The sequence below is a fragment of the Psammomys obesus genome, unplaced genomic scaffold, assembly GCF_907164565.1.
Source record: "Psammomys obesus unplaced genomic scaffold, mPsaObe1.curated_primary_1811, whole genome shotgun sequence".
Lineage (NCBI taxonomy): Eukaryota > Metazoa > Chordata > Mammalia > Rodentia > Muridae > Psammomys > Psammomys obesus.
This window is the reverse complement of record NW_026596057.1, coordinates 10,688,122-10,714,864: the sequence shown is the minus strand read 5'-3', so window position 1 is coordinate 10,714,864 and position 26,743 is coordinate 10,688,122. Positions and strand designations below refer to the sequence as shown.

Genomic DNA, 26,743 nt, shown 5'->3' with positions numbered 1-26,743 from the left:
ATGCTCTAGCTAATACGTACAGGGTTACATATTGAGGGAGTTTAATTGTAGAGTCTGCACTCTTAACCCCTTTTTACTTAGCATGGGCCCATTGCAATAATATCAGTTGTATAAAATTGTCCTTTAAAACGTCACAGTAACACTCAGCAGAAGACTTGGTTTATTTTAAAGATTCATAATCGTTATCACCATGAGGAAAACGTAATTAGAGTTTAAATGTCCTACTGCCTGCTCTGTCATGACTCGTGTTAATGCATAGTACTTTATGGCACGTTTCAGAAAATAGCCGAAATTGCTGAAGGCCAAAACCTACGGGGCTGAAGGACCAGTACCTAAGCACAACAGAGTTGCCCAGTTTGTTTTTACCAGTTATGAAATAAACTAAGTTCCAGTGCCAGGTATATCTGGAATTAGATTGCAGGTTTTTCTGAATCCATAATGGGAAACTGAGTATAGTTTAAAATGCAAATGATCTCCTTCCAATCCTAAAATTTGCCATAAATATAATAGAGAGTAAATTACATTCTTGGATATTACCTGCTTTTCTTAGTGCCTTGTTCATGACTACACACATTTTACTATGCAGGACTTAAACATGTATATGTCTCAACGATAGTTTACAGCTTTAGTTGCAGACTTTTGGAGAATAGCTAAAATCATAAATGTTACAACTTTGAATCTATTGTGTGATTTTAATTGGAATTTTAATCATAAGTTGTATTGGTCAAGACCTTTTGAATGTAAAACACTGAAATCCAATTCAGACTTATTTATTTAGGTTAATATGGTTCGGCACAAGTGAATATAGGGGCTCAATGGTCTTTCCTATCTGTCATTTTGCTGTAACATTCTTTGAGCCACCCGGGCCTTCATCATTGGCGCTAATACTTAATGCTCTTCTTGTGGAACAGATGATAGAAGCTCTCAGCACATATCTGTCATACACTTTGTGATCAAAATAAAAAGTGGTAAACTTTCAGCACTTGATAGTTGACTGGCAATCAGAAAATCTAGATATTTCTAATGTCTGTTTCTGAATGATTGTAAACTGATATAAACAATTTGATGAGTGTTCATCTTCCTGAACACACTAGAATTCATTTTGCCCCATTGTTAATTTATTTACCATTGTAAAGTTTTAGCTTTTTTTTCATTCAGCTGTATCAGTTGGAGTAGTTACCATAAGAACCTTCTAGCCAGCAGTGATTATGAAGGCACTGTTATATTATGGGATGGATTCACAGGACAAAGGTCAAAGGTCTATCAGGTAAATATGGACACTGACTGTATGTTAAAACAATTATATATTTTTGTTTTCTTAACACCTTAAAGTATGCATGTGCCTTATAATTAAAATTTCCAACTACTGCTTAGTATTTTTATACTTATAACTATGATAGTACTAAATGCTTTTCTAAAGGATTTCTTATACTTTAATTTTAGAATTTATCAATACATCTACAGAAGCATTGATTTTAGTAAATGTGGCTTTCCTCCAGTGTCTTTACTTTTTTTCTGACTGTAGTCTGTTTCACCACCCCATAACAATAATTTTCTTTCTTCTATATCAAGGAACATGAAAAGAGGTGTTGGAGTGTTGACTTTAATCTGATGGATCCTAAACTCTTGGCTTCAGGTTCTGATGATGCAAAAGGTACTGTTCTTATTTTCACTTAGAAGATCCCACTCCCCTGAACTTCTCATGGCTGCTGTGTAAGTTATTTATTGAAACTCCCATCTTTGTAAATCAAATAGACCATCTCAGAAAATTTTAGAAGAAAATAAAAATTATGTACTCCTGAAATTAACTGATTCAACAGTGGCTGTATTGAAAAGATGATAATGGTGAACATTTTGTATTTTAACAAAATTATTCTATGAAACACAAGGTTAGAAAATACTGTGTTCCAGTTAACTAAATAAGCAAAAGAATATATTATCAAACAAAACTCTGTGATATTTCACACTGGGAAAATTGGAGACCTTGTGTCCCCTCCTATGTTGGCTTGTGAATTAGCCAAGCAAGTCTCTTCTCTACTTGTAATCCAAAGGATCTGATTCCTTTAAGCCTCCTCATGTATATACACACATGTACACACATCAACCCATATAATCATATAAGTGAAAATCATTTAAAGCTTTAAAAATGGATTTTTAAAAGAGTAACCTTAATTTTCTTTCCCCAGTTTTCATTCTTTTGTTTGTATAGCTTCCAGATTAGCCGCTAAATAATAGCCCTAGAATTGGAGCCTTTATTTCATATATTATGCTTTTCCTTCACTCTTTTTAATATATAAAAATGCCTTTTTGTATATTAATTTATGACTATTGTGGGTAATATTACTATCTACATGAATATATGTGCAAATATATTAATTTAATTTTTTTTAGTTATTCTCAGAAGTGAAATTGTTCTACCATATGGTGATCTGTAGATCCTTTTTTCTAGAACTATCACCATATCTTTCATGGAGGATGTATCATGTAAGATTTGATATAAAATGGTTATAGTGCCTAAGTGGTATGCTTTCTGTACATCCTTGTTAACACTTCCTATTTCCTTAGCCTTTTAGTCTTGATTTGCCTGCCTACCTGCCCAACTTACTGCGTCTTTTTCTTCCCTTTCCTTTATTACCACCACACTTTTTTTCTTTTTCTTCTTTCATACTCACTTTCTTCTTTGCCTACCTGCCTCCCTTCATGCCTTTCAGCCTTCTGGATTTTTTTTTTTTTTTTTTTTACTATGTTTAAATAATTAAGATGTAAAAGGAGTATAAGGTAAAAGGGGGCAATTCACTATAGCTTTTCTTTTAGTTTTTCTACTGTTCAGTGCTTCTGAACATCTTTTTTAATATGTGTATGTCAGTTATTCAGCTATCTTTGTTAAAGTATATGTGTAACTTATCCCTTCCCCTTTAAAATCAAAATTCTAATCTTTATATCCGTGATTTTGATTGAAATGAGAGTTATGTTTATATTCTAAGTATTAACCCAGGTATGGTTTTTGACTATGGGTTGCCTTTTTTATACCTTTGATAGAAGTTGGTGCTTAAAAATTTTTTTAAGTTTTTTTTTTTTTTAACGAAGTCAGGTTTTTCCTTTTGTTGTTTATTCCTTTAGCATATTTGAAAAGTCACTGCCAAATTCATTGTTATGAGGCTTTTCTTCTTCATTTTCTTCTGTTAGTTTTATAATAAGTCTAACATTTATATCTTTGAAGCATTTTAATTTGTATGTGTTTTAAGGGTACAACTTTAATGGCCTAAATTTCTAATGTCTCTTACTAAAAATATTATTATTTCCCCATTGAGTAGTCTAGGAACTTTTAACAAAAATAATTACATTGTACATTCAAAGGTTTAGCCTGTCTTTTTATTGTATGCCATTGTTTTTTGTGTATGTATTTATTCCAGTATCACATTGTTTTCATAATTGTAGTGCTGTATTGAAATCAAGAAGTAGGAAACTGCCATCTTTGATACTTTGAAGATCATTTTGGTTGTTTGGGGTCCATTGGCATTCTATATACATACTAATTTCTATTTCTGTAAAAAATGGGATGTTCATAGGGAAGCTGTTCAGACCCAATTGTGTTTTGTTCATTATTATTTCTGTATTGCTATATAATTATTTCATCATTTCATCCTTTTTAAAGTTCATGTCTCTGACTTGAGACCTTCTAATCTTTGTTTTCTTCATACACTTTCCTTTAAGCACTGCTGTAACTAATCTTAAAATTTCAAGTATTAATACTTGTTTTTAGTTTCAGCTTCTAATTCTGTGATTTATTTTTGAGTGTTTTGTTTAGCTATGGATATTTTAAAAATGTGTTGTAAATTTTTTTTTATAAATTTTTCAGACTTAAAATTTTCAGAAATCTGCTGACTTAACAATATAGGTACAAAACATTTTATATAATTTTAATTCCTTTACATTTGTTTTGTAGTTCAGTTTATGAACTACCTTGGTAAATATTTCATAGGCATTGAGAAGAATCTCCACTTTGGCTTCTATAGAGAGCTAAATAAGTGTCATTTAGGACACACTTGGTAGCTTTGTTCTGGATTTCCATATTGCACTAATTTTTTTCTTCTTGGTTTTCTTATTTTATGGGTTATGAGATAGAAATATGGAAGTCTTATTTATTTGTATGTTCTATGTAACATTTTTCCTGTCACTTTTTTTCCTGCAAACTACATAAGGGTAGATATAAAAATAGATCTTTAAAGTGACACAAGCACAGTCTCTGGGGAGGTAATTTAGCAGGTAAGAGCACATTTCAGTTTCCAGTTTCAGGGGCTGTAGCAACTGACCTCCCAGGGCATCTGTACTCACATGTACACACACACACACACACACACACACACACACACACACACACACACACACACTTTAAAAATAAATCTGAACAAAGAAGTAGATTGGTGAAGAAAAAAGTATGTCCCATTTAGTTACCCAAAGAAATAGCCACAAAATTGCTAAAAGGACTTTTTTTCTTTATACTTCTTAGTAATAAGTCAATGAATTACTTGCAGTAAAAGTTGGTTCATTGTGTTAAGGAATCTTATCTGTCTTTGAAGTCCCACATATGCCAATAGAACCTGTAGTAACTGTCCGAGGATATAGGTTATCAGTGACTTTTTCTGTAGGATACTGTCAAGCAGTCTTGACGTACTTTCTTTGTTGTCAATCCCTGTGTCTATTAGGGCAGAAGCTAGGGAAATCAAGAGTATATGATTGAATGAATTGAATGAATCTGCTTTGTTGTTTTAAAAACAAAAACTCACACAAGTGTTATATTCAGAGACAACATTAAAACATAATTGAGGGGCTAGAGAGATGACTCAGCAATTGAGTTCTTGCTTCTGTTGCTATGTTTAGTTCTCAGCACTTACATGACAATTCAGAACCATCTGTTACTCTAGTTCTAGAGGTTATGACAGCCGCTTCTGGTCTCCACACAGGCTCCTGCATACATTTGGTGTATATATCTATACACTCAGGTCCGTGTATATACCTACACATAAGTTAATAAAATATACCTTAAAAATTAAATTGAGTTCTGATACATAAAGTACGGTATATATGCCCTCATTTATTTTTAAACTGTTATCATAAGGACATAAATCAACTGAAGGTTGGCACATGTTGGTAAGTAGCCCCTTTATGGATAAAAAAGACCCCCCCCCCCCCAAAAAAAAAGTCTCTCTGTATGTTCCTGAATGTCCTGGAACTCACTTTGTAGTAGACCAAGCTAGTCTTGAACTCAAGAGATATACCTGTCTTTTCCTCCTGATTACTTGTATTAAAGATGTGTACCACTACCCCCAGCCCATAGTATCATTCTTCATGCCTGTTAGTAGTTTGAGAACTACTTACTACATTGAATATTCATCAATCAGAAATCTTTTCTTTAGAGTTATATTGCTATTAATATTCTACTTTTCTGTTTTGTTTTGTTTTGTTTTGTTTTATGAACTTTGCACAACATTTTCTTTCTTGTTGGTATTTTTATTCAGATTGGGTGATTCCTACTTTATCTCTTAGTTCACTGTCTCCTTTGTCTAGCTCAGTTTTTCTAAAATCTTTCCTAGATTTTGTTTGTTCTTCAAAGTAAATTTTTATATTATGCTCTATAAAAAGATATTACCCATCTGTGAATTACATGGGACCTTTTGGCCCTCATCTGTGATCCCCTTAGTTTGACAATACTTTGTCATTAATTTCCTTTTCTATGAAGGTTCAGATATATTGTAAGAGTGACAATGAAGTGTCTGCTGTAGACACTTCCCTCTACGGCTGCAGAGCAAATCCAGCTGTGAAAAATAGAAATCAAGAACGTGAGCTTCTTCTAATCACAAAATCTGGATTATTCTCAGAATAATTCCAGTATCTCTTATGAGATCTTAGGTTTTGTTTTAGTTTTGGTAGACAGCACTGTCAATTTTATTCATGAGTATTTTTTGTTTTATAAATACAAAGAGCATTGGGTTATATTTTTTAAATACCATTTGAAAAACAAATTAAGAAAATGGTTAACTCATATTACAGATTAATGGATAATAACCTTCATTCTTTAGGGTAATTGCATTTTAAAAAATTTATTTTCAGCTGAGCTGAAGAATCAGATGATACTAAAGAAAACCCATCCCTTTACCTAGTGACATTAAAGAAATAAAACTTGTATAGGATACTTAATGTTACATAACTGATTTATTTTCTAATGCCGACTAGATAAATTTCATAATGAGATTATTTTTGTTCTCTTTCACTGCTATATGATTTTCCAAGCCGTCATTTTTAAGATCTTTAATAGAAGCAACGGAGGGCATATGTACAGCATGTTTTCTTTGACTTAATTTCTTTGGATTTTTATCTTGAGGAAGATACTGTCTTTTTAAAATTAATTTTTATTACTTTACTACTTTACTTTATTACTTCTTTGAGAATTTCATACAATGAATTTTAGCTATATTCACTCCCTTCTCTTCTTCCAGATATACCTCCACTTCCTCACCCATCCAACTTTATATCCTCTTTTTCTTTTTTCACATTGTCTCAGTTTGGGCTGCCTACATATCGTGGATTTGACCTTCTGCAGGAGCTTAGTGTACCTACCAATGGCCGCACTTACAGTAAAGAAAACCTTCACTCTTAGCAGTTATTGATTGCCAGTAGCTCATACTTTAGCGGTAGGACATCAGTCCATCTCCCTCTCCATGCTGCTATTGTACAGGGCTTGTGCATACGGTCATAACTATTGTGAGTTCATATGTGCAGCTTCCTGGGTGTGTATGGGAGACCCTGTTTTCTAGTATTCATTCACCCTTTCTGGCTCTTACAGTCTTTCTACCCCCTCTTCTTTAAGCCTTTCGAGGAACGAATACAGTATATATGTTCCATTTCTGGCTGAGTATTCTGATGATGGCTTTGTTTTCTGCAGCTTGACTAGTTGTAGGTCTCTGTTAATTACATCTATGGCTATAGAAGCTTCTCTGATTACGGGTTAAAAAACGTGTTAATCTGTATCTCTGCCAAGTGGACAGGCTAGAGTGTTTGATGCTGTCTTTTAATATGTTTGCCCTTCAAAGGGAATTTTGATCAATAAATGCTGAAGAAGAAAATTTTTAAATTAAGTGAAATATTTACTAACACTCTTTTATGAATGTAGCTTTGTGTCCTTAATGATTTACATACTATCTTGTATCTTGAGAACCATCTGATTGATGTAAGTGAGTTTCTTCTACACTTGTTAATTTCTTATTTTCTCCAGAAGATTATACTGGCTTTCTGTTTGTGATTATCTCTTAAAATATTGAGTTGATTTCTTTACTTTTTTCATTTTTTCTTTTGCTTTAGTTTTCAAATGCTGCCATAGAAAGTATACCACAAAAAGACTTGCTTAATTTGCTCATTAGACCTGAAACAACAAATCTGAAGTAAAGATACTAAAATGTCTGATATAACAAAATCTGAAGTAAAGGGCTTTGTTCCTTCTAAAGTCTCTGGGAAGAATAATTTACTGCTGGCTTTGTAGCCTGGTGGTTGTTTGCCTTGGATTTCTTATAGCTGTATTGCTTCATTTTTGCTTTCTACATGTGGCCTTCCTCTCTTTGTATCTCTGTCTGCCAGTCTACATCCTAAGTCAGTCGGGCCTCTTCTTGACTACAGTACTAAATGCCCTATTTCCAAAGACAGCAACATTCACAAATACCAGGTTAGGAGCCCATGTATCATTTAGAGAGGCACAGTTCAATTGACATACCTCTTCACATAACAGACATTCTGCAAATATTGTAGTTCTGTTTCTAGGTTGTATCTACAGTCAAGTTGATTTTGACACTTACTAATTTTAAAGGCTTTTACTTTCTGTCTGTTGATATTTTGCCTGTGTGAAAGTGCACCACATGCACACAGTACCAGAAGAGAGTTTTAGATCCCCTGCTACCATGTTGGTGCCGGGAAATGAACCTGGGTCCTATGGAAGAATGACTAGTGCTCCTAACCTGAGCCATCTCATCAGCCCTAAGTTGATCTTTACGATATTTTAAATTTCATTTATATTTATAGCTTAGGCAGTTACTGAATTTTTTAAGTATCTTGCATAATGAAAATTATAATCATGGTGATTATTACTATGACTTACCTGAATGATGTTAATAATTTGTATATACCTATATGTTATAGTAATGTTAATAATTATGGCATTTTACAATCTGCTGCACTTTTAATTTTACTTATCATTCTGTTAGTACAGGGTCAGTTCTGTGCTTCCGTATATTTGCTACTAGCACTGATATGTAACACTTTTTTATAAAGGATTTTAGTGAGTAGTGAGATTGTGGAATTACAGCAATTGCTCCATATGTATTTGTTGGCTTCCTAGAGTGTAACTCCCCCAAAGTTCACTTTTAGTGTGATCTGAAAGTGTGGTCCTTCTTTACCTTATTCATAAAAGCATAAAAATTATATATACACATACATACATACAGTGTACCATGTGGTACTTTATATACAGTGTACCATGTGGTGCTTGAAAACATGCATATTGTGTAGTATTTAGCTCAGGACATCTTATCTTACCTCCATATATTTACTAGTTCATTATGGTGAAAATATTCAGAATCCCTTCTAGTCTTTGAAATATACAGAACGAAATCACTATTATGTGACTACCATCTGAGAATTGGTCCTGGATTAGACAATAAAACATTAAAAGATGAATAAAAATAGGTACTAAAACATACATACACTTTTTTTCTTCTTCAAAACAGTTCTCTGTGTAGCCTTGGCTGTTTCGGAATTTGTTTGTAGACCAGACTGGCTTTGAACCCACAGAGATCCAACTGCCTCTGTTTCCGCAGATGCTAGGATTACAGGCGTGCGCCTGGCCTCACACATTTTTAATGCTTGTTATTTATTCTATGTTCAGCCAGGATGGCAACTTGTGTCCTAAAATTCTGTCTTGTGTATTATATTTGCTCTCATATTTTCATTGTTTAAAAACATGTTTGCTCTCATACTTTCGTAAAATAACAGCTCAACGTTCTTTGGATCATATCTGCTATAGTTTGATTACAAATTAATCATAAATTCTAGTATATTTCACTAGAATAGACTATAACTTTAAAATATAGCCATGGGTTTTTCATGTTTTTATGTCTATTTAAACCACAGTGCTAAAATTTTTAATTTTAAATTTTTAAATAATCACAAAATTATCTATTGAAAACTAATACTTGTAAGTATCTTTAATTTTTCTTAATTTTAAAAGGTTTATTCATATACATAAAGGATATATCTACTCTCCCATTTTTCCCTTCCATCTACCATCATATGCCCTTTTTTTTTGTTTTTTTGGGGGGTGGGATGTTTTTTGGTTTGGTTTGGTTTGGTTTTGGTGGTGGTAGTGCATTTTTGTTTTGTTTTTGAGACAAAAGTCACAGAGACCCGCCTGCCTCTGCCTCCCATACACGGGGTTAAATGTGTGTGCCACCACCTCCCCTGATTTTTTGTTAAGTCTAGTTAGACCTGCGTTGATGTTGATAGATATGAAGCCATGCACTGGAGCATGGAAGACCTGCCATTGCCAATAAAGAATTATTCTTCCAGCCAGATGCAGTGGCACAAGCCTGAAATCCCAGCACTCAAGGAGGCAGATTTCTGTGGGTTAAAGGCCAGCCTGGGGTACAAAGCAAGTCCAGGACATCTAAGGCTACACAGAGAAAACCTGTCTTGAAAACAAAATAAAACAAAAGGTTCCTCCCCTTTCTATAACAATCCACTTCCAGTTGCTCCTCAGAATGGGTAGGACTGGAGATTATCAATCTCATCTGTGCCAGAATTTTGTCTAGTTCAATCTGACATGGGTTTTGCACAGGTAACAACATGATTGTGAGACCATGCCATGATAAGAAGTCAGCATATCACAACACTCCTTTCCATCTTTTGGCTCTTATGTTTTTTTCATCTTCCAAGATGTTCCCTAAGTCTTGGTCTTGGTGTGGATGTTGGGTGGTTAAAAGAAATGTCCCATTTGATGCTATGCACTGATTGTCATCTCAGTGTTTGACCTCTATGCATCTCTCTGTTGACTACTTTCCAATGTAAAGAAGTTGATTCTTTGACAAGGGTTGAGAGCAGCTCAGATCTATCCAAATTGGGAGTTTTGAAGTGTTTTAAGAGATGCTTTTATCTTAACATATCTCATACATGTGAAAATGTGTGATTTTTATCAGAATGTATGCTGTTACCTGCACTATAGAATATTAAGATTAATACATCTGTAATGGACCCACCATCTAGCTCTAGAATGCTCTTTTGTACCTTTATCTTATAGGTCCCTGTTACATATCTTTGTGAAATCACTGCTCTTACCTCATTTTAGTATTGAAAGTAAACTCTCACATTCAAGAACTGTTCTGTTACGTTATCATTCAGCTTAGTTATTTTGTTCCTAATAAAATGCTTTATATTAGCCCAATGATGTATGAGTAACACTTGGCAAGTTACAAAAACATTTACTTAGTGTATTTTCTTTTTATTTTATCACCATTTCCTTAGTGAAGCTCTGGTCTACCAATTTAGACAATTCAGTGGCGAGCATCGAGGCAAAGGCTAATGTGTGCTGTGTGAAATTCAGCCCCTCCTCCAGATACCATTTGGCTTTTGGCTGTGCAGGTAAGAAATAAAAGTATATTTACCTTCTCTTGATTTTTATTATCATACCTAGAAGTGCATTTGAAAATAAAGTAACTACCTTTGTAATCTTAAATTTTCCTTTCATTGTTTTGATAAACTGAGATGTATATCATTCTTATTATTGTTATACCCAATTGTGTTATTCTGTCACCTATATTTAATACAAAAAGATGGGCTTGTTGATTTTTGTTGTTTGTCTACTAAATGTTATGTGCTTTTTTTTTTTTAACAGACTAACACAATAGTGTTTATTAAACAGCTGTACTGTAAAGGATTGGGAATTTTTTAAAGACTTTTAATTCCTTTGACTTTATTCATTTCTTGCTATGCATAAAACACCTTGGTAGAATGAACATGCCAATCATTTATCATGGAGTACATGCTAATGTATTATTTTCTTTCTAAAGATAGATATTCTAGTCATAGCAGTGAATTATTTAAAGTTTTTGCAGTCCTATTTTACACTGTACTGTCATAAAACTAGTAGTAGTTTTCATTGCAAGAGAGCCCTGAGCAGCAGAATAAGTTATATGCTTCCACTGCTCTTAATTTTTTTGTTTTTGTCTTTTTCTCTCTTGAAAACTTATTTAAAAAGTAAATACCTATAATTTTTTTTCTTTATTAATTACACTTTATTCACTTTGTATCCCCCCTGTGGTTCTCTCCCTCCTCCCGTCCCAATCCCTCCCTTCCTCCACCCTCTGCATGCATGCCCCTCCCCAAGTCCACTGATAGGGGAGGACTTCTTTTCCTTCCTTCTGATCCTAGTCAGTTAGGTCTCATCAGGAGTGGCTGCATTGTCTTCTTCTGTGGCCTGGTAAGGCTGTTCCCCCCTCAGGGGGAGGTAATTAAAGAGCAAGCCAATCAGTTCATCTCAGAGACAGTCCCTGTTCCTATTACAGTGGAACCCACTTAGATACTGAACTGCCATGGGCTACATCTGTGCAGGGGTCTTAGGTTATCTCCATGCATAGTTCTTGGTTGGAATAACAGTCTCAGGAAAGACCCCTGTGCTCAGATTTTGTGGTTCTGTTACTCTCCTTGTGGAGTTCCTGTCCTCTCCAGATCTTACTGTTTCCCACTTCTTTCCTGAGATTCTCTGTACCCTGCCCAAAGGTTGCCCTTAAGTCTCAGCATCTACTTTGATAGTCTGCAGGGCAGAGCTTTTCAGAGGGCCTCTGTGTCAGGCTCCTGATTTGTTCCCTCTTTTCTCCTGCTTCTGATGTCCATCCTCTTTGCCTTTCTGGATAGGAATTGAGCATTTTAGCAAGAGTCCTCCCTCTTGATTAGTTTCTTTAGATGTACAGATTTTAGTAGATTCATCCTATATTATATGTCTATATGAGTGAGTATATACCATGTGCATCTTTCTGCTTCTGGGATAGCTCACTCAGGATGATATTTATTTAACATGTGAAAGTTCCTTGATATTTTTTTCCTAATAATAGGTTGTTTTTTGTTTTTCTGAAAAGAAGGGTTGACATCATCTACTGAGCACAGTAACATTTAAAAAGGAAAACATTTCAACCTTATCATTAGTACTGCTACTGTTTTCATATACCTCTCACTTCCCTTCTTATTTACTCTTTTTTTTTCCTTTTTTTTAAATTTTATTTTTCTTTTTAGTTACATTTTGTTAACTCTGTGTCCCAGCTGTATCCCGCTCCCTCATTCCCTCCCCAACCCCACACTCCCTCCCTGGTCTCCTCCCTGCCCCTTTCCAAGTTCACTGATTTCATTTGACCCTGTTTTATCAGGTATCTTCAGGGCTGGCTGCAAAGTCCTCCTCTGTGGCCTAACAGGACTGCTCCTCCCCTGGGGGGTGGGGGGGTCCAAAGAGATCCTGTTAGAAATGGTCCTTGTTCCCCTCACTTTGGAAAACTGCTTGGTTACTGAGCTACCACGGGCCACATCCGAGCAGAAGTTCTAGGGTATATCCATAGATGGTCCTTGGTTGAGTGTCAGTCTCAGAAAAGACCCTGTGCCCGGATATATTTGGTCCTTGTAGAGCTCCTATCCTTTCCATATCATACTAACTCTACCCTTCTTTCATATGATTCCCTGCACTCTGCTGAGGGTTTGGTTATGAGTCTTAGTGTCTGCTTTGAAACACTGCTAGGTAGAGTCTTTCAGATGCCTTTTGTGGTAGACTCCTGTCATACGTTCAATGCACATCCCATTTGTCTTTCTAAATGATGATTGATCATCTTCGCCTGTGTCCACTTTTCTTGATTATCTTCTTTAGGTGTGTAGATTTCATTATGTTTATCATATCTTGTAGGTCTATATAATCGAGTATATACCAAGTTTGTCTTTCTCCTTCTGGGATACTTCACTCAGAATGATCTTTTCTAGATCCCACCACTTGCCTGCAAATTTCATGATTTCCTCCTTTTTGATTGCTGAGTAGTATTCCATTGTGTAAAAATACCACAATTTCTGTATCCATTCCTCCGTTGATGGACATCTGGGTTGTTTCCAAGTTCTGGCTATTACAAATAAAGCTGCTACAAACATGGTTGAACAAATGTCCTTGTTGTGTACTTGAGCAAATTTTGGGTATATACCTAGGAATGGTATAGCTGGGTCTTGAGGTAGCACTACTCCTAGTTGTCTGAGAAAGCGCCAGATTGACTTCCAAAGTGGTTGTACCAGTTTACATTCCCACCAGCAATGGAGGAGGGTTCCCTTTTCTCCACAACCTCTCCAGCATGTGCTATCACTTGAGTTTTTGATCTTGGCCATTCTGATGGGCGTAAGGTAAAATCTCAGGGTCGTTTTGATTTGCAACAGAAACAACAAAAAGCCGACACGCACATGGAAACTGAACAACTTACTACTCAATGACAGCTGGGTTAAGGAAGAAATAAAGAAAGAAATTAAAGACTTCCTAGAATTCAATGAAAATGAAAGCACAACATACCCAAATTTATGGGACACATTGAAAGCAGTGCGCAGGGGAAAATTTATAGCACTAAGTTCCTGCAAGAAGAAATCTGTAACATCACATACAAACAACTTAATGGCCCAACTGAAAAACCTAGAAAAAAAAGAAGCAGATACACCCAAGAGGAGCAGACGGCTGGAAATAATCAAACTAAGGGCTGAAATCAATCAATTAGAAACAAATAAAACTATTCAAAGAATCAATGAAACAAAAAGCTGGTTCTTTGAGAAAATCAACAAGATAGACAAACCCTTAGCCAAACTAACTAAAAAGCAGAGAGAAACTATCCAGATCAGCAAAATCAGAAATGAAAATGGGGACATAACTACAGATACTGAGGAAATCCAAACGATTATTAGGTCATACTACAAAAGCCTATTTACTCTTTTTGTATTAACAGGAAATGTAATCTGAACAAATTGGCTAACTTCTCTCCCAAGTTATCTCTAACTTTTGGCTATTACTTACAAGTAGATTCTTATATTGAGGCTTAATATGTATGTGCTAGATATATACATCTTCAAATATTTTTCTCTGGTATAAATTCTCACTGTTTTTCTTTTTTCTTTGGATACAAAGTATTTTATTTTTAAACTTCTAAAGTGTGAACACGAGCTAGCCTAGTTTAGATAATTTTCCAAGCTGAATATGCTTGCATGGAGCTCATTTTCTGGCTGATAAACAGTTCCTAACACCCTAGGGGGGCACCTACGTTCTGATTTGTGAGTAGTGAGCTGACCAGCTTCTGCTGGTAATGTCCCTTTTTTTCTTGGTAAGCGCATTAGGCATTGTTCTAGTCTTACACAGCCAGTGCTGTCCTGAATGTCTCCAGGGAGACATATACCATGTTCAGGAATCCCACCTTTATCTTTCTCAATCGTATACTTTAGAGATGGGCGTGGACACACTCCCATCATTTACCAGGAGGAAGAAGGCTTGATTGGTATTGAGCTGTAAGCGCCTTCTAATTATATTGATGAGCTTGCTTGTGTTCACGTGATTTGGTACAAGGAACATGGTTTGTCCAGGAAGGGCAGCTGCTTCTCACCCTTGTATTGTTCTGTTATCACTGAGATCTTGGTGGGGTGCTGCTCGTGGACCAGCCAGGCATCTTCCACTTTTTGTTTGAAGCTCCAGCGCTGCTTGGAGCTTATGACCAGGAGTCTGGGTGCGAGGATCTAACTTCCGCATCGGCCACTTGCCTGTGTCTCCTCAGGCCGCAGCCCTCCTTGTTTTTCCTAACTAATTTTCTTGTTTGCTTTTTCATGTAAGCCTTAATGTTCATATTCTTCCAGATCAGCGTAATATATTATAAAAAATATTTAGTTAGAATTTATAATATTCAATAGTTCTGGGAGCATTATTATTGGTATGTTTCCTCATATAATGCCATGCAATGTATTTATTTTAATTTGGATTGTTTTCTTAAGTAAAATTTTATAGTTTGTATCATGTAGGGTCTGGAATTTTTCTGGTCAACTTTCTGTTTTATATAAAGATTTTTTGTGATTTTAAACAGTATTATAGTTCCATTCTCTATTGAGCTACTTATTAAAATTCTGGACAGAAACTTTTGCTGTTTGCCTTGCCACTAGACGTTATTTTTATTTTTCTTAGTAAATATAGAAGCTTTTTGTGGTTTTTGAACTTATATCAGCCAAAAAATGTTAGTTGTGCTTCTTTTGCTGTGATTCATTGTTGTCTCAACCTCAGTACAAAATCAGGACAATGTTGTGTTTACTAGTTTATATAACCTGTCCATTTCACTTAGTTGAGTGGGCTTTTCTTGTTATTAGAACATCAGTTCTTGTAAAGTTGTCTACTGAAATCAAATAATTTAATTTTACTAATTTTTGCTTCAATATTTTATCTAGTACCTTTCAGAATCAATTCACTAGATCTTGGTTTATTCTGTTGACATCATGAGTTATGCTTATTTAGTTTTTCATTCACAATTGTGTTTGTCTTTCTCTGTCTTGGCTTGAACACAGTAGATAGAGTTTTTCCAGTAAAGCCTGATTTCATTACTATTGCAACCATAGCCACAAACTGGATTTCTCTTCTGTTGTTACTTTTCTTTCAAGTATTTGCTGTTTATTATCTTCTTAGTATTCTATGGTTTTCAATGTGTAAATCCTCTTTTAGTTCTCTTGTAAATGTAACTTTTTTGTTTGAATGTTTGTTCTGGTAAGATATAGAAATGCAACTAAATTTCATAAATCAGTTTGATATGTATCCATTCTAATTTTCATAATTGTAGTTTTATTGTTTTTCTTGGGATTTTTATCTGTATAGGATTGTATGATAAACATATTATAACAAATTGTGAATGCCTTTTTTGGGTTGTTTAATTACCTAAAAGATAAAGTATAATGTTGTCTAGGCGCATAACAGAAAATAGGAAACCATTTACCATATGGTCAGCATCATTCATTTATAGTTTGGTATAATGCTTACTATTGAAATCAAAAATTTTGAGAATGACAAAAAGATAAGTCCAGAAAAGGTAAAAATTAATACCTGACTTAGAGACAGCAAATACATGAGAACAAGAAATCAGCAGAGCCATCACATTTCTAAAGTATTTAAAAGATAAGAAAAGTATATAATCCCAGAATTAGATACCTAGTCAAAATATCTTTTTAAATTGAAATAACAGAAAACAAAGGGAAAAGAGAATGTATATTCTGAAGCCCAGCATGAGTTACCTTGTCCCTTGCACAGAGATTGAGTTTGCCCCAAATACCATGTCCCTATATAATTACAGTTTTGTGAAATATTTATAAACAGAGAACAAAAGAAAAAAACAAATTAAAGCATTTTTTCAACTAAATTGGTAGAAACATCACATCATGCAGAGAGTTACAATCAAGAAAATACCTGTTGTTGGGTTCAGCTGCTATTTGCTGGCATTTTGGGATTGCTGGGATCCAGTGGTCTGTTAGGTTAATATGTTCCAAAGTATTATGCCTTGATAGTTGTAGGTTTGTTAGATCAGACACAAGTGAGCAGTGATTGGCTATTAAGGAGGCTAAAAATAGCTCAAGAAAAATTGTGGATTTACAACATCCAAGCTCTGCTTTTGGTTAGGGCTTATTATCACAGCAACACTAAAGAAACTAATAAAGAAGCCTTAAACAATGGAAAGTTATGCTATATTTATGAACTGTGATTGTGATATGTGGTACTTAATATGCCAGAGGTGTTAATTCTCTGTAGACTGATCTTCATATGTTTATCACAAGTTCACAGAGAAGAATAAGAGTTTTTATAGACATTATATAATTTGATCCGTAAGTTTGCAGTAAAAGTCAGTTTTTAGGGAAAAAAAAAGGTTCACATCCCTCCCTCTCTTGAGTCTAGTATGGAGATAAAGTGAATTAATAAGACACTGTGATATAAGAATTAGAAGCACAAAGATCAGTCGAACAGAATATATCTTTATACAAAAGACACTCAAGGAAGCTTCATTCATGTATCCCCAAATTGGAAGTGACACAAATAGCCCCTGTGGATAAAATGAGGTTATAATAGCCATTGTAGTTCGGGGTGTCAGTGAAGTGCAGGAGATAAGTGGAAGAGGGTAAGCCACGTAGAAATGGCCTCAGTTGTTTGTTTCCTGTCATGATGAAATACTCTTTCTTGTCAAAAGCAACTTAATGAGGGAAGGATTTATTCTGGTTCACAGTCCAACTAGCCTAGCATATGCAGTGTAACAAGAGATCCTGCATCAAATTTTTGTGTTAAGACTTAATTACCTAAAGTTGTTGTTTGGTCACAATTTGGTTACATTTCCTTTTTCCCACCTCTTCTTTCATATTTTTTAGACAGCATCTAGTATCTCAGCCTAGTTTTGAACTTGCTGTGTGGCTGAGAACTCTGCTAAGCTTTATTGTCCAAGTGCTGGAACCCCAGGCATGTGCTACCACACCAAGTTTATGTTGTCCTAGGAATGAAACCTAGGTTTTATGTTTTATTAGGCAGGCACGCTGCCAGCTGAGGATGCCACCAAACGCTTATTCCTTTGAAGTTTTCTTTACTATAGGTAGTCACCTGGGAGCCTGGGAGCTGAGTCTCTGGGCATGCCTGCGTAAGAATACCTTAATTTTATTAATTGATTTGAGGAGACTCATCTTGACTATGGGAAGGACTATTCCCTAGACAGGATCCTGTGTTGTGCATGTGGAGAAAGCACACATTAGCATATATGTATTTTCTTGGGTTACTGGATATGGATGCTATGTGAGTAGCTCCCTCTAGCTCCTGCCACTATGACTTCTGCACCATCTTGGTGGGATGGGGATACAACTTCCCTGGGAATTCTATTCTGTATATAAATGCATTCTCTTCTGCTGATCCTAGTGGTGCCTGCTGTTGGTTTGTTATATAAGTATGGTTCTTCTCTGCCTTCTTTATTCAGTTTTACTGTAAAGACCTGTTGAATTTCATCAGATACTTTTATCTTCATTTGTTGAAACAACCAAGATTTTTATCCTTTCTTCTGTTGAGTATCAGTTTCATTCATCTGTATATGTGGAGTCATCCTTCCATCTCTGGGTGACTAATGACAGTGACTAACCTTTTTAAGTTGCTGTTAGATTTGCTTATAATGGTTCTATGCTTACTTATCAGGGATATTGACCTAAGGTTTTTGATCTTTGTTATCAGGTTTGGGTAAGAATAATGCTGACCTCATGGAATTAGTTTGGCAGAGTTTCTTCATAATATTTTTGGAACTAGTATTCTTTAAACATTTTGTTGAATTCAGCAGTGAATCTGGACTTTTCTTTGATGGGAGACCTTATATTACTGATTTTCCTTTGTTATTTATTATTGACCCGTTAGGATTCCTATTCATAATTCAATCTTGGTAATATTTGTGTGTTCAGGAACTTGGATATTGCATTGATATGTAGATGTCTGTTCTTGTGGTGTTGATAATTTCTTTTCCCCTTCCTGTTTTGAATCTTCTCTCATTTTTGGTCTCACCAAAGACTTACTGACTTTCCTTACCTTTGTTGGAAAGAAACTTAATTTGGTTCATGTATCATCTCTCTACATATATTTTGCTACTTCTTTCATTTGTTCTTAGTATTTTTATATTTATTATTTCTTTAGTTTGTTTTTCTAATTCTTTAAAGTACAGTGATAGGCTGTTTTCTGAGACCTTTTCTGTCCCCTTTTTATTTTTACTTAGTTTGTGTGCACACACATACACGTGTGTGTGTGCTTACACAATGTGCGACATACAAGTGCAAGTCAGAGGACTACTTGCCCTAATCAATTCTCTCCACCTCCAAAATTTTGGAAATCAATGTCAGGTTATCAGACTTGGTGGCAAGTACCTTTACCCCAAGTGAGTCCTCTTGTCAGTCCCACTTTGTAGTGTGTGTGTGTGTGTGTGTGTGTGTGTGTGTGTGTGTGTATTTAGATTTTATTTATGTATCTGTGTGAATATATGCTGTATGTATGTGAGCCCATGGAGGCCAGAAGAGGGCAGCAGATCTGGTCCTGGAGTTACAGCTGGTCATAAGCCATGTGATACTGAGAAACAAACTCAGATCCTGTACAATAGCAGTACTCACTTGCTCTGCTTTTTGGTGTGAACACTTACTGCCATATACTCCCTCTTTCTTCTGCTTCTGCTGTATTCCATCAGTGTAAGCATGTTGTGTTTTTCTTTGTATTTGTTTTTAGAAATTTAATTTTTTAAAATTTCTTTGCTCCATTGAGTGTTTATAAGTTGTGAACTTACAATGTAATTATATATAATGTCCAAATTTTAGTTACTGATTTCCATTTCTGTTCAACTTACAGTTGGAAATGATACTGGATAATTCAGTGTTTTGGAGTATACTGAGACGTTTTTCATGAGCTGTCATGTTACCTGTCTTAGAGAACCCTTCATGTATTATTGAAAAGAACCCATATTTCTTAGTGATGGAGGGCACATGCTGTAGATGAGTCTTTAGTTCCATTTGGTCCAGAGTATAATTTAGTTCTCCTGTTTATAAATTTCCTGTCCAGACAGTCTGTTTAGTACTAAAAGGGGGCTTTAAATTCCCCTATTACTGTACTGAAATATCTCCTCAGGCTAGGAAAAGCTCATGCTCTCCTTATTTATTTGTGTGCTCTAATATTTGGTACATTCATGCTAAGGATTATTTCCTTGTCCTATGATTTGGTCCCTTGCCCTTTTTGCTGATTTAAGTCTCTTACTTAAGTGTGATTACTACTGCTTTCTTTTTTTTTAATTACATTTGCATGGGATTTCTTTATATTTCTTCAGTTTTAAACTATGCTTGGCTTTATAGGTGTAGAAAGCTTCATGTAAGTAGAATGTATTTATATATTTAATTGTTATTGCTATTTTGGTTGCTGTGTCCCTTAATTGCCTGCATACAGCTATTTAAGATTCTCTATCTGAGGATCCTATCTATCCATTGTTTGTCATCACTTTTTTGACAGCTTATATTCATCTAGGTTAGGTTATAGTTCCAGGAGTAGTTTTGGTATATATTCATATCCAATAATGTCTTTACATGAAAGGACTAAGCATTTATAATCTGGTATCGTGCTTATCCTTGCAAATACTCTAAGTAAGCTATTATTTTTCCTGAGTGTGCAGTCAGTGCTGCTATTTTAGTACTATAGAGAATCCCTAAAAGCAGAGATTTTACCCCCTTACCTGCATATGTGCTACTCAACAAAACAGGAAGAGTACCTGGAAAGTATGTTTCATCACATAAGCCTTTACCTGGGGACTAAGGTAGGCCCAGCTGCCTTTTCCTCAGCCAACAGCCTCTGGGAAGATACTGATTTCTTTCCTCTATGGGGCTCATGCGCAAACTAGACCCTATGTTCCTATGCAGTGAGTTGTCAACTACGTCCTTTAATCCGAAGTGATAACGACTGTTGATGTTCTGCTAAGTGTTGGGTTCAGGAAGACAGATCCCTCAGTATAGAATCATCCTTAGGGTCCACAGTCTGTTAAGACCTGCACAGAGACAGAACATAAGTAGGTGCTGTGGCCTGTCTGCTGCCCTGGTATACTTAGAGCCTTAAACAGCCCAGACAGCCACACATGAAGCTAGCCAGAATACAAATTCTTTTTGCTGTGGCCACAGATCCCTTCCTGCCTTGCACCAAGGTAAGCTCAGAATGTGGTTTTCTGAAGACAAAAATCTCTTAGGGTCTACCTGATTCTGGGATTCAGTCGTCTGGCAGTGTTGTGTGGTTTTTCTTTAGCCTTCGGGGATGGGGTCTTGGTCAGCGTTATGCTATATAGACTTAGGGAGGAGATGGTAGAGGCAGTTCATTGATACCAGGCCAGCTCTACCCATAGCTTTATCTCTTGAGCACCTGCTTAGAGAATCAACCTTAGGCCTGTCAGACACTGGATTCCATCTTCATGTTCTGGTACCTCAAACTAGTTTCTTCTATTTTTCCCCTTAGCTAGTGGCTTCTCTTTTGTGATGTGTTGCTTGGAGTTAGGGAGAGGTTGCTGGACAAAGTTTTTTGTTTTTGTTTGTTTGTTTTTCTTTTGCTTCTATTGCCTGTTTGCTTCTGTTAGGCTGAAACAAAATGATACAATGTCTCTTATGAATTCCTTAACTCTTTGTGAGGATAGTTTTCTTAAACAAGACTTCAAAATAATGTTTCTATGTGAAGATGATCGCACTTACTCAGCCACCGCTTTGCTCTGATGAAAACACCAAATCCCCTTCAGTTGTTTTGTCTCCCTTTTCCTCATTTACTACTTTTACTCTTCATTTTATTGTAGATCACTGTGTTCACTACTACGATCTTCGTAACACTAAACAGCCAATAATGGTATTCAAGGGACATCGAAAAGCAGTCTCTTATGCCAAGTTTGTGAGTGGTGAAGAAATTGTCTCTGCGTGAGTATTCTCCTTGGAGGGTGAGCTTGATAGCGCGGTCTCATCAAGGATGTTGTAGGTTTTTGCAAAGAATAACCTTGTATTGCTTCCTCAAATAACAACAGATACGCATATCTTCCAATAAAATACCATGTCCCTTATCTGCATTGTTCATTGTTATGGTACTTGTAAATAAAATAAAATATTACTTTCTTTTAGGCACTCTTCAGTGATATTTGTAATTGAATTAACATTTGAACTTCAAATTTGATTTCTTGTTACTGCTTCTCCTGAAGAGGCTGATGCAATAGAAAGAAAAAATTAATTTATTTGATTGTAGCAAACCAGTGTGTTAGTATAGAAGTCTATTTTCATTGTAGAAGTAGAATGATTTTTGGTTTTAAAGAGTTGATTTTATAGTAATCTATACCATTTTTGCAGTAAAATTTGTTTTAAAGAGAACTTTTAAGTGTGTCTGCTTATACCCTCCAAATGTCCTTTGTTAGTTGGTTTTTTTGAAGTAATAAAATGTCAGTGATACAAAGTAACCTCTATTGTCAAACTACAGAACTTTTCTGATAATATGGATAGTTCCACATTTTGTTTATCCGTCTCATAATCTAATAAATATCCATTCTGGCTTTACACACACAGTGTCTCTTCCCAAGCTTAGTGGTTTCTTGCTTTCTTCTTTTTTTACTTTGTCCTTGTCTCTCTTAGAAGATTGTTTATGCCAGTGTCTTGAATTTTGCTTCTTACCTTTACCTTCACACTAGTTGCTCTACATAAGAATTAGGCAATTTGGCAAGATGATTTCAGTTCGGGTACAAAAGAGGATAAGAAATATTCATAACTGAGCTTTCCAAGTGATTTATGCTGGTAATTAATTCACAAACAAATTAAGTTGCAGCTAAAGAGTATTCCCTCTTTCAGATAACTATAATAGGCAGTAAATGACTTAAACGAGGTCCATTTTAAACTGAAACATAAAGGACATTTCACGGCAATACTGTGGAACAAACAGACTAAATCACATTTCTGAGAGAGCTCAAATGCTAAAATCAAACAGTTTGGATCTTGGCTGTATACAGTTGTAACCTTCTGAACCTCCAACCATCTCTTACCTGTAGGGGTAGCCTAAAAATAGTTTATATGTAGTATACTAGTAACTCAACAGTTGAGAGATAAATCACAAGAAGAATGAGGATCTCCCTGAAATGAAACACATCTCTCAGTGCAAAGTCTCATGATTTATTGATCGTAGGATTGGAGCATTGGTGCTGTTAATGCTTATACCTCCTGTATACACAGCCATTATTGAAAGCATGTTAACTGGATTTGTTTGTCACAGTGTTGGTTTCATTTAATTCTATAAAGCAGATCATCCTATATCATGTTGAACTGTTTGTGGCTGATGAGGTCACAAGTTTCAGACACACAGGCACCACAATCTGCATTCTTAATCACAAAACTGGATTGCTTCTTAATTACTAGTGATGAGTTTTATACCACAGAATCCAAAATTTACTCCTCTTTGTGTTTATCTCAGCTCAACAGACAGCCAACTAAAACTATGGAATGTGGGGAAACCATACTGTCTGCGTTCCTTCAAGGGTCATATTAATGAAAAAAACTTCGTAGGTCTTGCTTCCAATGGAGATTATATAGCTTGTGGTAAGTGAAATTATATTTTTAAAGAAACTTTGCAAAGGTGTGCCATGCCAGTTGTCAGTGAAGAATGGGTCTGTGCATTCAAAAGGCAGCATCACAGACTTGATGCTTAGGACTGAATCCCTTTCTCCAGAGAATGCTGGAAAGCATTCATTTTTCTTTTCTGCACATGAGCCCAGTATCTGTAGGTGCTAGTTTTTCAAATGCTACTTTACTTGGGGGTTCCTTAATGCTTCTACCTCCCTTCCAACCCTACAGCCCCAGGTAGGGGAGAAAAAAGGTTGTATGGGAAAGAGGATGTAGCCCTCTTTACTTCTTCCTGCTGGGTAGGGTCATAGGATCCTTTTGGGGGCAATACCAATGTCTGTTGTCAGGAAATCCAGAAGTCCAGGGAACCAGCAAACCAGTAAGCACAGCAAGCAGTCCCCTTCTGTTTCTTCAAAACCACTGCGCCTTCCTCTAGGCTGTCATATTTATACCCCTCAAGGTCCTCAGAATTCAACTAATTCCAGCTGGTAAAGACTATGCCCCGCATGAGACAGTTAACAGGTATGGACAAACTAAAATCCCACACTTGGGATTATAGCAAAATCATGTTTACATATCATAAACCAAAACTATAACATGTCCATAGTAGTGTCAAAGATTTTTAACTGCTTTCTTGTAATCTAAATATGCCACAATTTCTGTAGCTATTATATAGACTATTTATATAGAAACTATTATATAGAAACTATTAATTTCTGCTAGTAGTATTTCAAAAAGACATATCTTTTCAGAAGATTGATATTCATTTTACCCTGTCTACTATCACTTTCATTAAGCAGTCTGTTTGGGTTGCATGAAGCTGTTATTCTAGAGTTTTTATTATATCTAATTTATGCAAATTTAAATCAGAAGTGGAAAAATTCAATTTGCTATTATTCGAATGTTCTGATAGAGCTAATGAACTTTTGTCATCACTTTTAAATGATATTACTCTTATTCAGTAAATTGTATTTTCTCCTAATGTATGAAATTGAATACCACCCCAAAGTAGATACGCAGCACAATTATCCTTAAGAGGCTCCTGAAATGTGCAGTTTGACTTCTTATCTGATAGGGTAATGCTGTATGGGAAATGGAGAATCTGTTGTTTAGGCTTTTCAGATTGGCCTTTGTAAGTACTACAACTTTCATTTTCCTTTCTTCATGGTTATCTTTTCAAATGCAGTTTAAGATTTTTGTTTTAGTAACAACATTTTTATAGTTAGACCTCTGCTATAAGTGATTTTTTTTTAATATAAAACATTTCAGTCTTAGAATTATCAACACTTAAATCTTAAGCAATGGTTATTTCTTTAGATTAGTAAACAATAGTTGTTATACAAGAATCCCTTTCTCACATAATTTCCAATTAATTAGTCTTGTGATTTTGCCTTTCAGATTTGACTATAAAAGATAATTGGTCTCTTTGCTAAGACTTGGATTAATAATTATTATCTAAATGTATTGTTCGAGACCTGGGGCTAGAAATGAAGTTCACTGTAGCCCAAGGTCTTAGATTCAGTCTCCAGCAGAGTGGGGAGATGATAGAAAGGCTGTGATGGTTATACACCTATGATCCCAGCATTTAAAAGGCAGAGGAAAATAGTTTTGAGTTTGAAGACAAGCTGGGCTACATAGCATGACTGTATCAAATAAATATGTACATATGTATTCTAAGTTTTCCCATTCTAAAGCAATTGTATTATTTCTTTTCAGGAAGTGAGAACAACTCCCTCTACCTGTACTATAAAGGACTTTCTAAGACTTTGCTAACTTTTAAGTTTGACACAGTCAAGAGTGTTCTGGACAAAGACCGGAAAGAAGATGACACAAATGAATTTGTCAGTGCTGTGTGTTGGCGGGCACTATCAGATGGGGTAAGCTCTCATAAATATTTTTAAGCATGGCATTTTATATAATGCTTATAAATATACCACAATAGGTTGTTTCATTCTTTTTGTTTAAGAGAGTAAGGTTTAGCTGGGTAAATGGAGGTTTGTTTTTTTTGTTGTTGGTTTTTTTTTTTTTTGGTCTGGCATGTTATCAGCAAAATGGATGTTAATAGTTGCGTTTTGAGATGCCACCAATAAAGCAATATCTTGATGACATAAGTATCTCTCACATACCTAGGACATATATGCATACTCCAGTTATCTCTGTAGAACTGGAAATTCCTCCAGGGTATCATCAGTATCTCATTCTTTTTGATCACATTTAGTATCTGCTCAAAAAGGGCTCAGTAATTAGATACTATTACAGGATAGGATCATCTTACAGATACATATTGATTGAAATAATTATTTTACTATTTTGATTTATGTCTTAACAGTTGTTTCTCTCATTTTTTTTAAGCTTTTTAGGTGCTTGATTGTACAGTAGGAATATTTGGCTTTTGTTGTAGTTGTTTATGGCTTGTGAATTGATTCCTGGGCCCAATACATTCTACAAATCAATTCTTTCACTGAGTGATAGCTCTTAATTTTTATATTCAACACAGAAAATTCTACCTGACACGTGAAATATTTGCATCTTAGAACAGTTTCACTTCTACTTTCATGTTAAAGACTGGCTTAATTAACTTAATGATAATCTTTAATCGCTTTTCTTTTCCAACAAATGACATAGCATTAATTCCTCTTTTTCCTCTTCCTCCTTCTTATTCCTCTTCCTTTTGTTCTCCCCCCCCCCCTTCTCTCTCTTGGTTTTTTCATGACAGGGTTTCTCTGTGTAGTCTTGGCTATCCTGGACTCACTTTGTAGTCCAGGCTGGCCTCACAGAGATCCTCTGGCCTCTGCCTCCCCAGTGCCATGATCACAGTCATGTGCTACCACCCAGCACTTATTTCTTTTTTACAGCCAAAAAAATCCATTTTGAATATAATGCACATTTTATCTATTGCTGTTGATGGGTTAATTGGTTGATTTCATAATTTACGTGTTATGAAATGTGTTTCAGTAAGTAACAATGTACAGGAAGTATCTGTGAGATACTTCGGGTTATACCTCGGTGTTGCATTTTAGTTGCATTTTTAGTTTTTTAAGGAACTTCTGTAGTCAGTGGAGTTGCGCATATCCCCACTAGCAGCATTTAGGGTTTTTCTTTTATTCATGTCTTCACCAGCATTTGTTACTTATTTTCTTGATAACTGCTATTCTGATTACAGGGATACTAAAAATATTGAAGTTTTGAGTATTTTGAAATATGCACTCTGTTAGTAAGTAGTCACCATGGTATGCAAATAGACCTCAAAAATGTCTTGTCTAATAGGAACTTTGTACTTTCTGTCTCACATTTCTCCTTCTCCCCTTTATTTCTAGCCTCTGGTAACCACCATTGTACTTTCTATCTCTCTGCATTTGACCTTTTTATATAACATGCATAAACACACGTAGTGGTTACTCTTCTGTGTATGACTTATTTCACTAGGCCAAAGTACTCCAGGTTTGTTGTAACTGAACATCATAGTGCCCTTTTCATAGTAGGTAGTGTGCCCATGTGTGTATATATATGCACATAT

The 26,743-nt window shown here is 35.4% G+C and overlaps 1 protein-coding gene and 1 pseudogene across 2 annotated transcripts in view; one reads left to right on the top strand and one right to left on the bottom strand.

The window, feature by feature from the left end:
- Positions 1-26,743, top strand: part of Cop1 (COP1 E3 ubiquitin ligase) — a 123,345-nt gene that overhangs the window by 75,408 nt on the left and 21,194 nt on the right. For both annotated transcript variants that reach the window (XM_055624553.1, XM_055624552.1), the window contains exons 13-18: positions 1,159-1,267; positions 1,573-1,654; positions 10,564-10,680; positions 21,432-21,549; positions 23,078-23,202; positions 24,943-25,103. In XM_055624553.1, coding sequence (XP_055480528.1) covers positions 1,159-1,267; positions 1,573-1,654; positions 10,564-10,680; positions 21,432-21,549; positions 23,078-23,202; positions 24,943-25,103 — 712 coding nt within the window. The remainder of the gene's footprint in view (positions 1-1,158; positions 1,268-1,572; positions 1,655-10,563; positions 10,681-21,431; positions 21,550-23,077; positions 23,203-24,942; positions 25,104-26,743) is intronic.
- On the bottom strand, positions 14,448-14,933 carry LOC129689233 (microtubule-associated proteins 1A/1B light chain 3B-like; annotated as a pseudogene).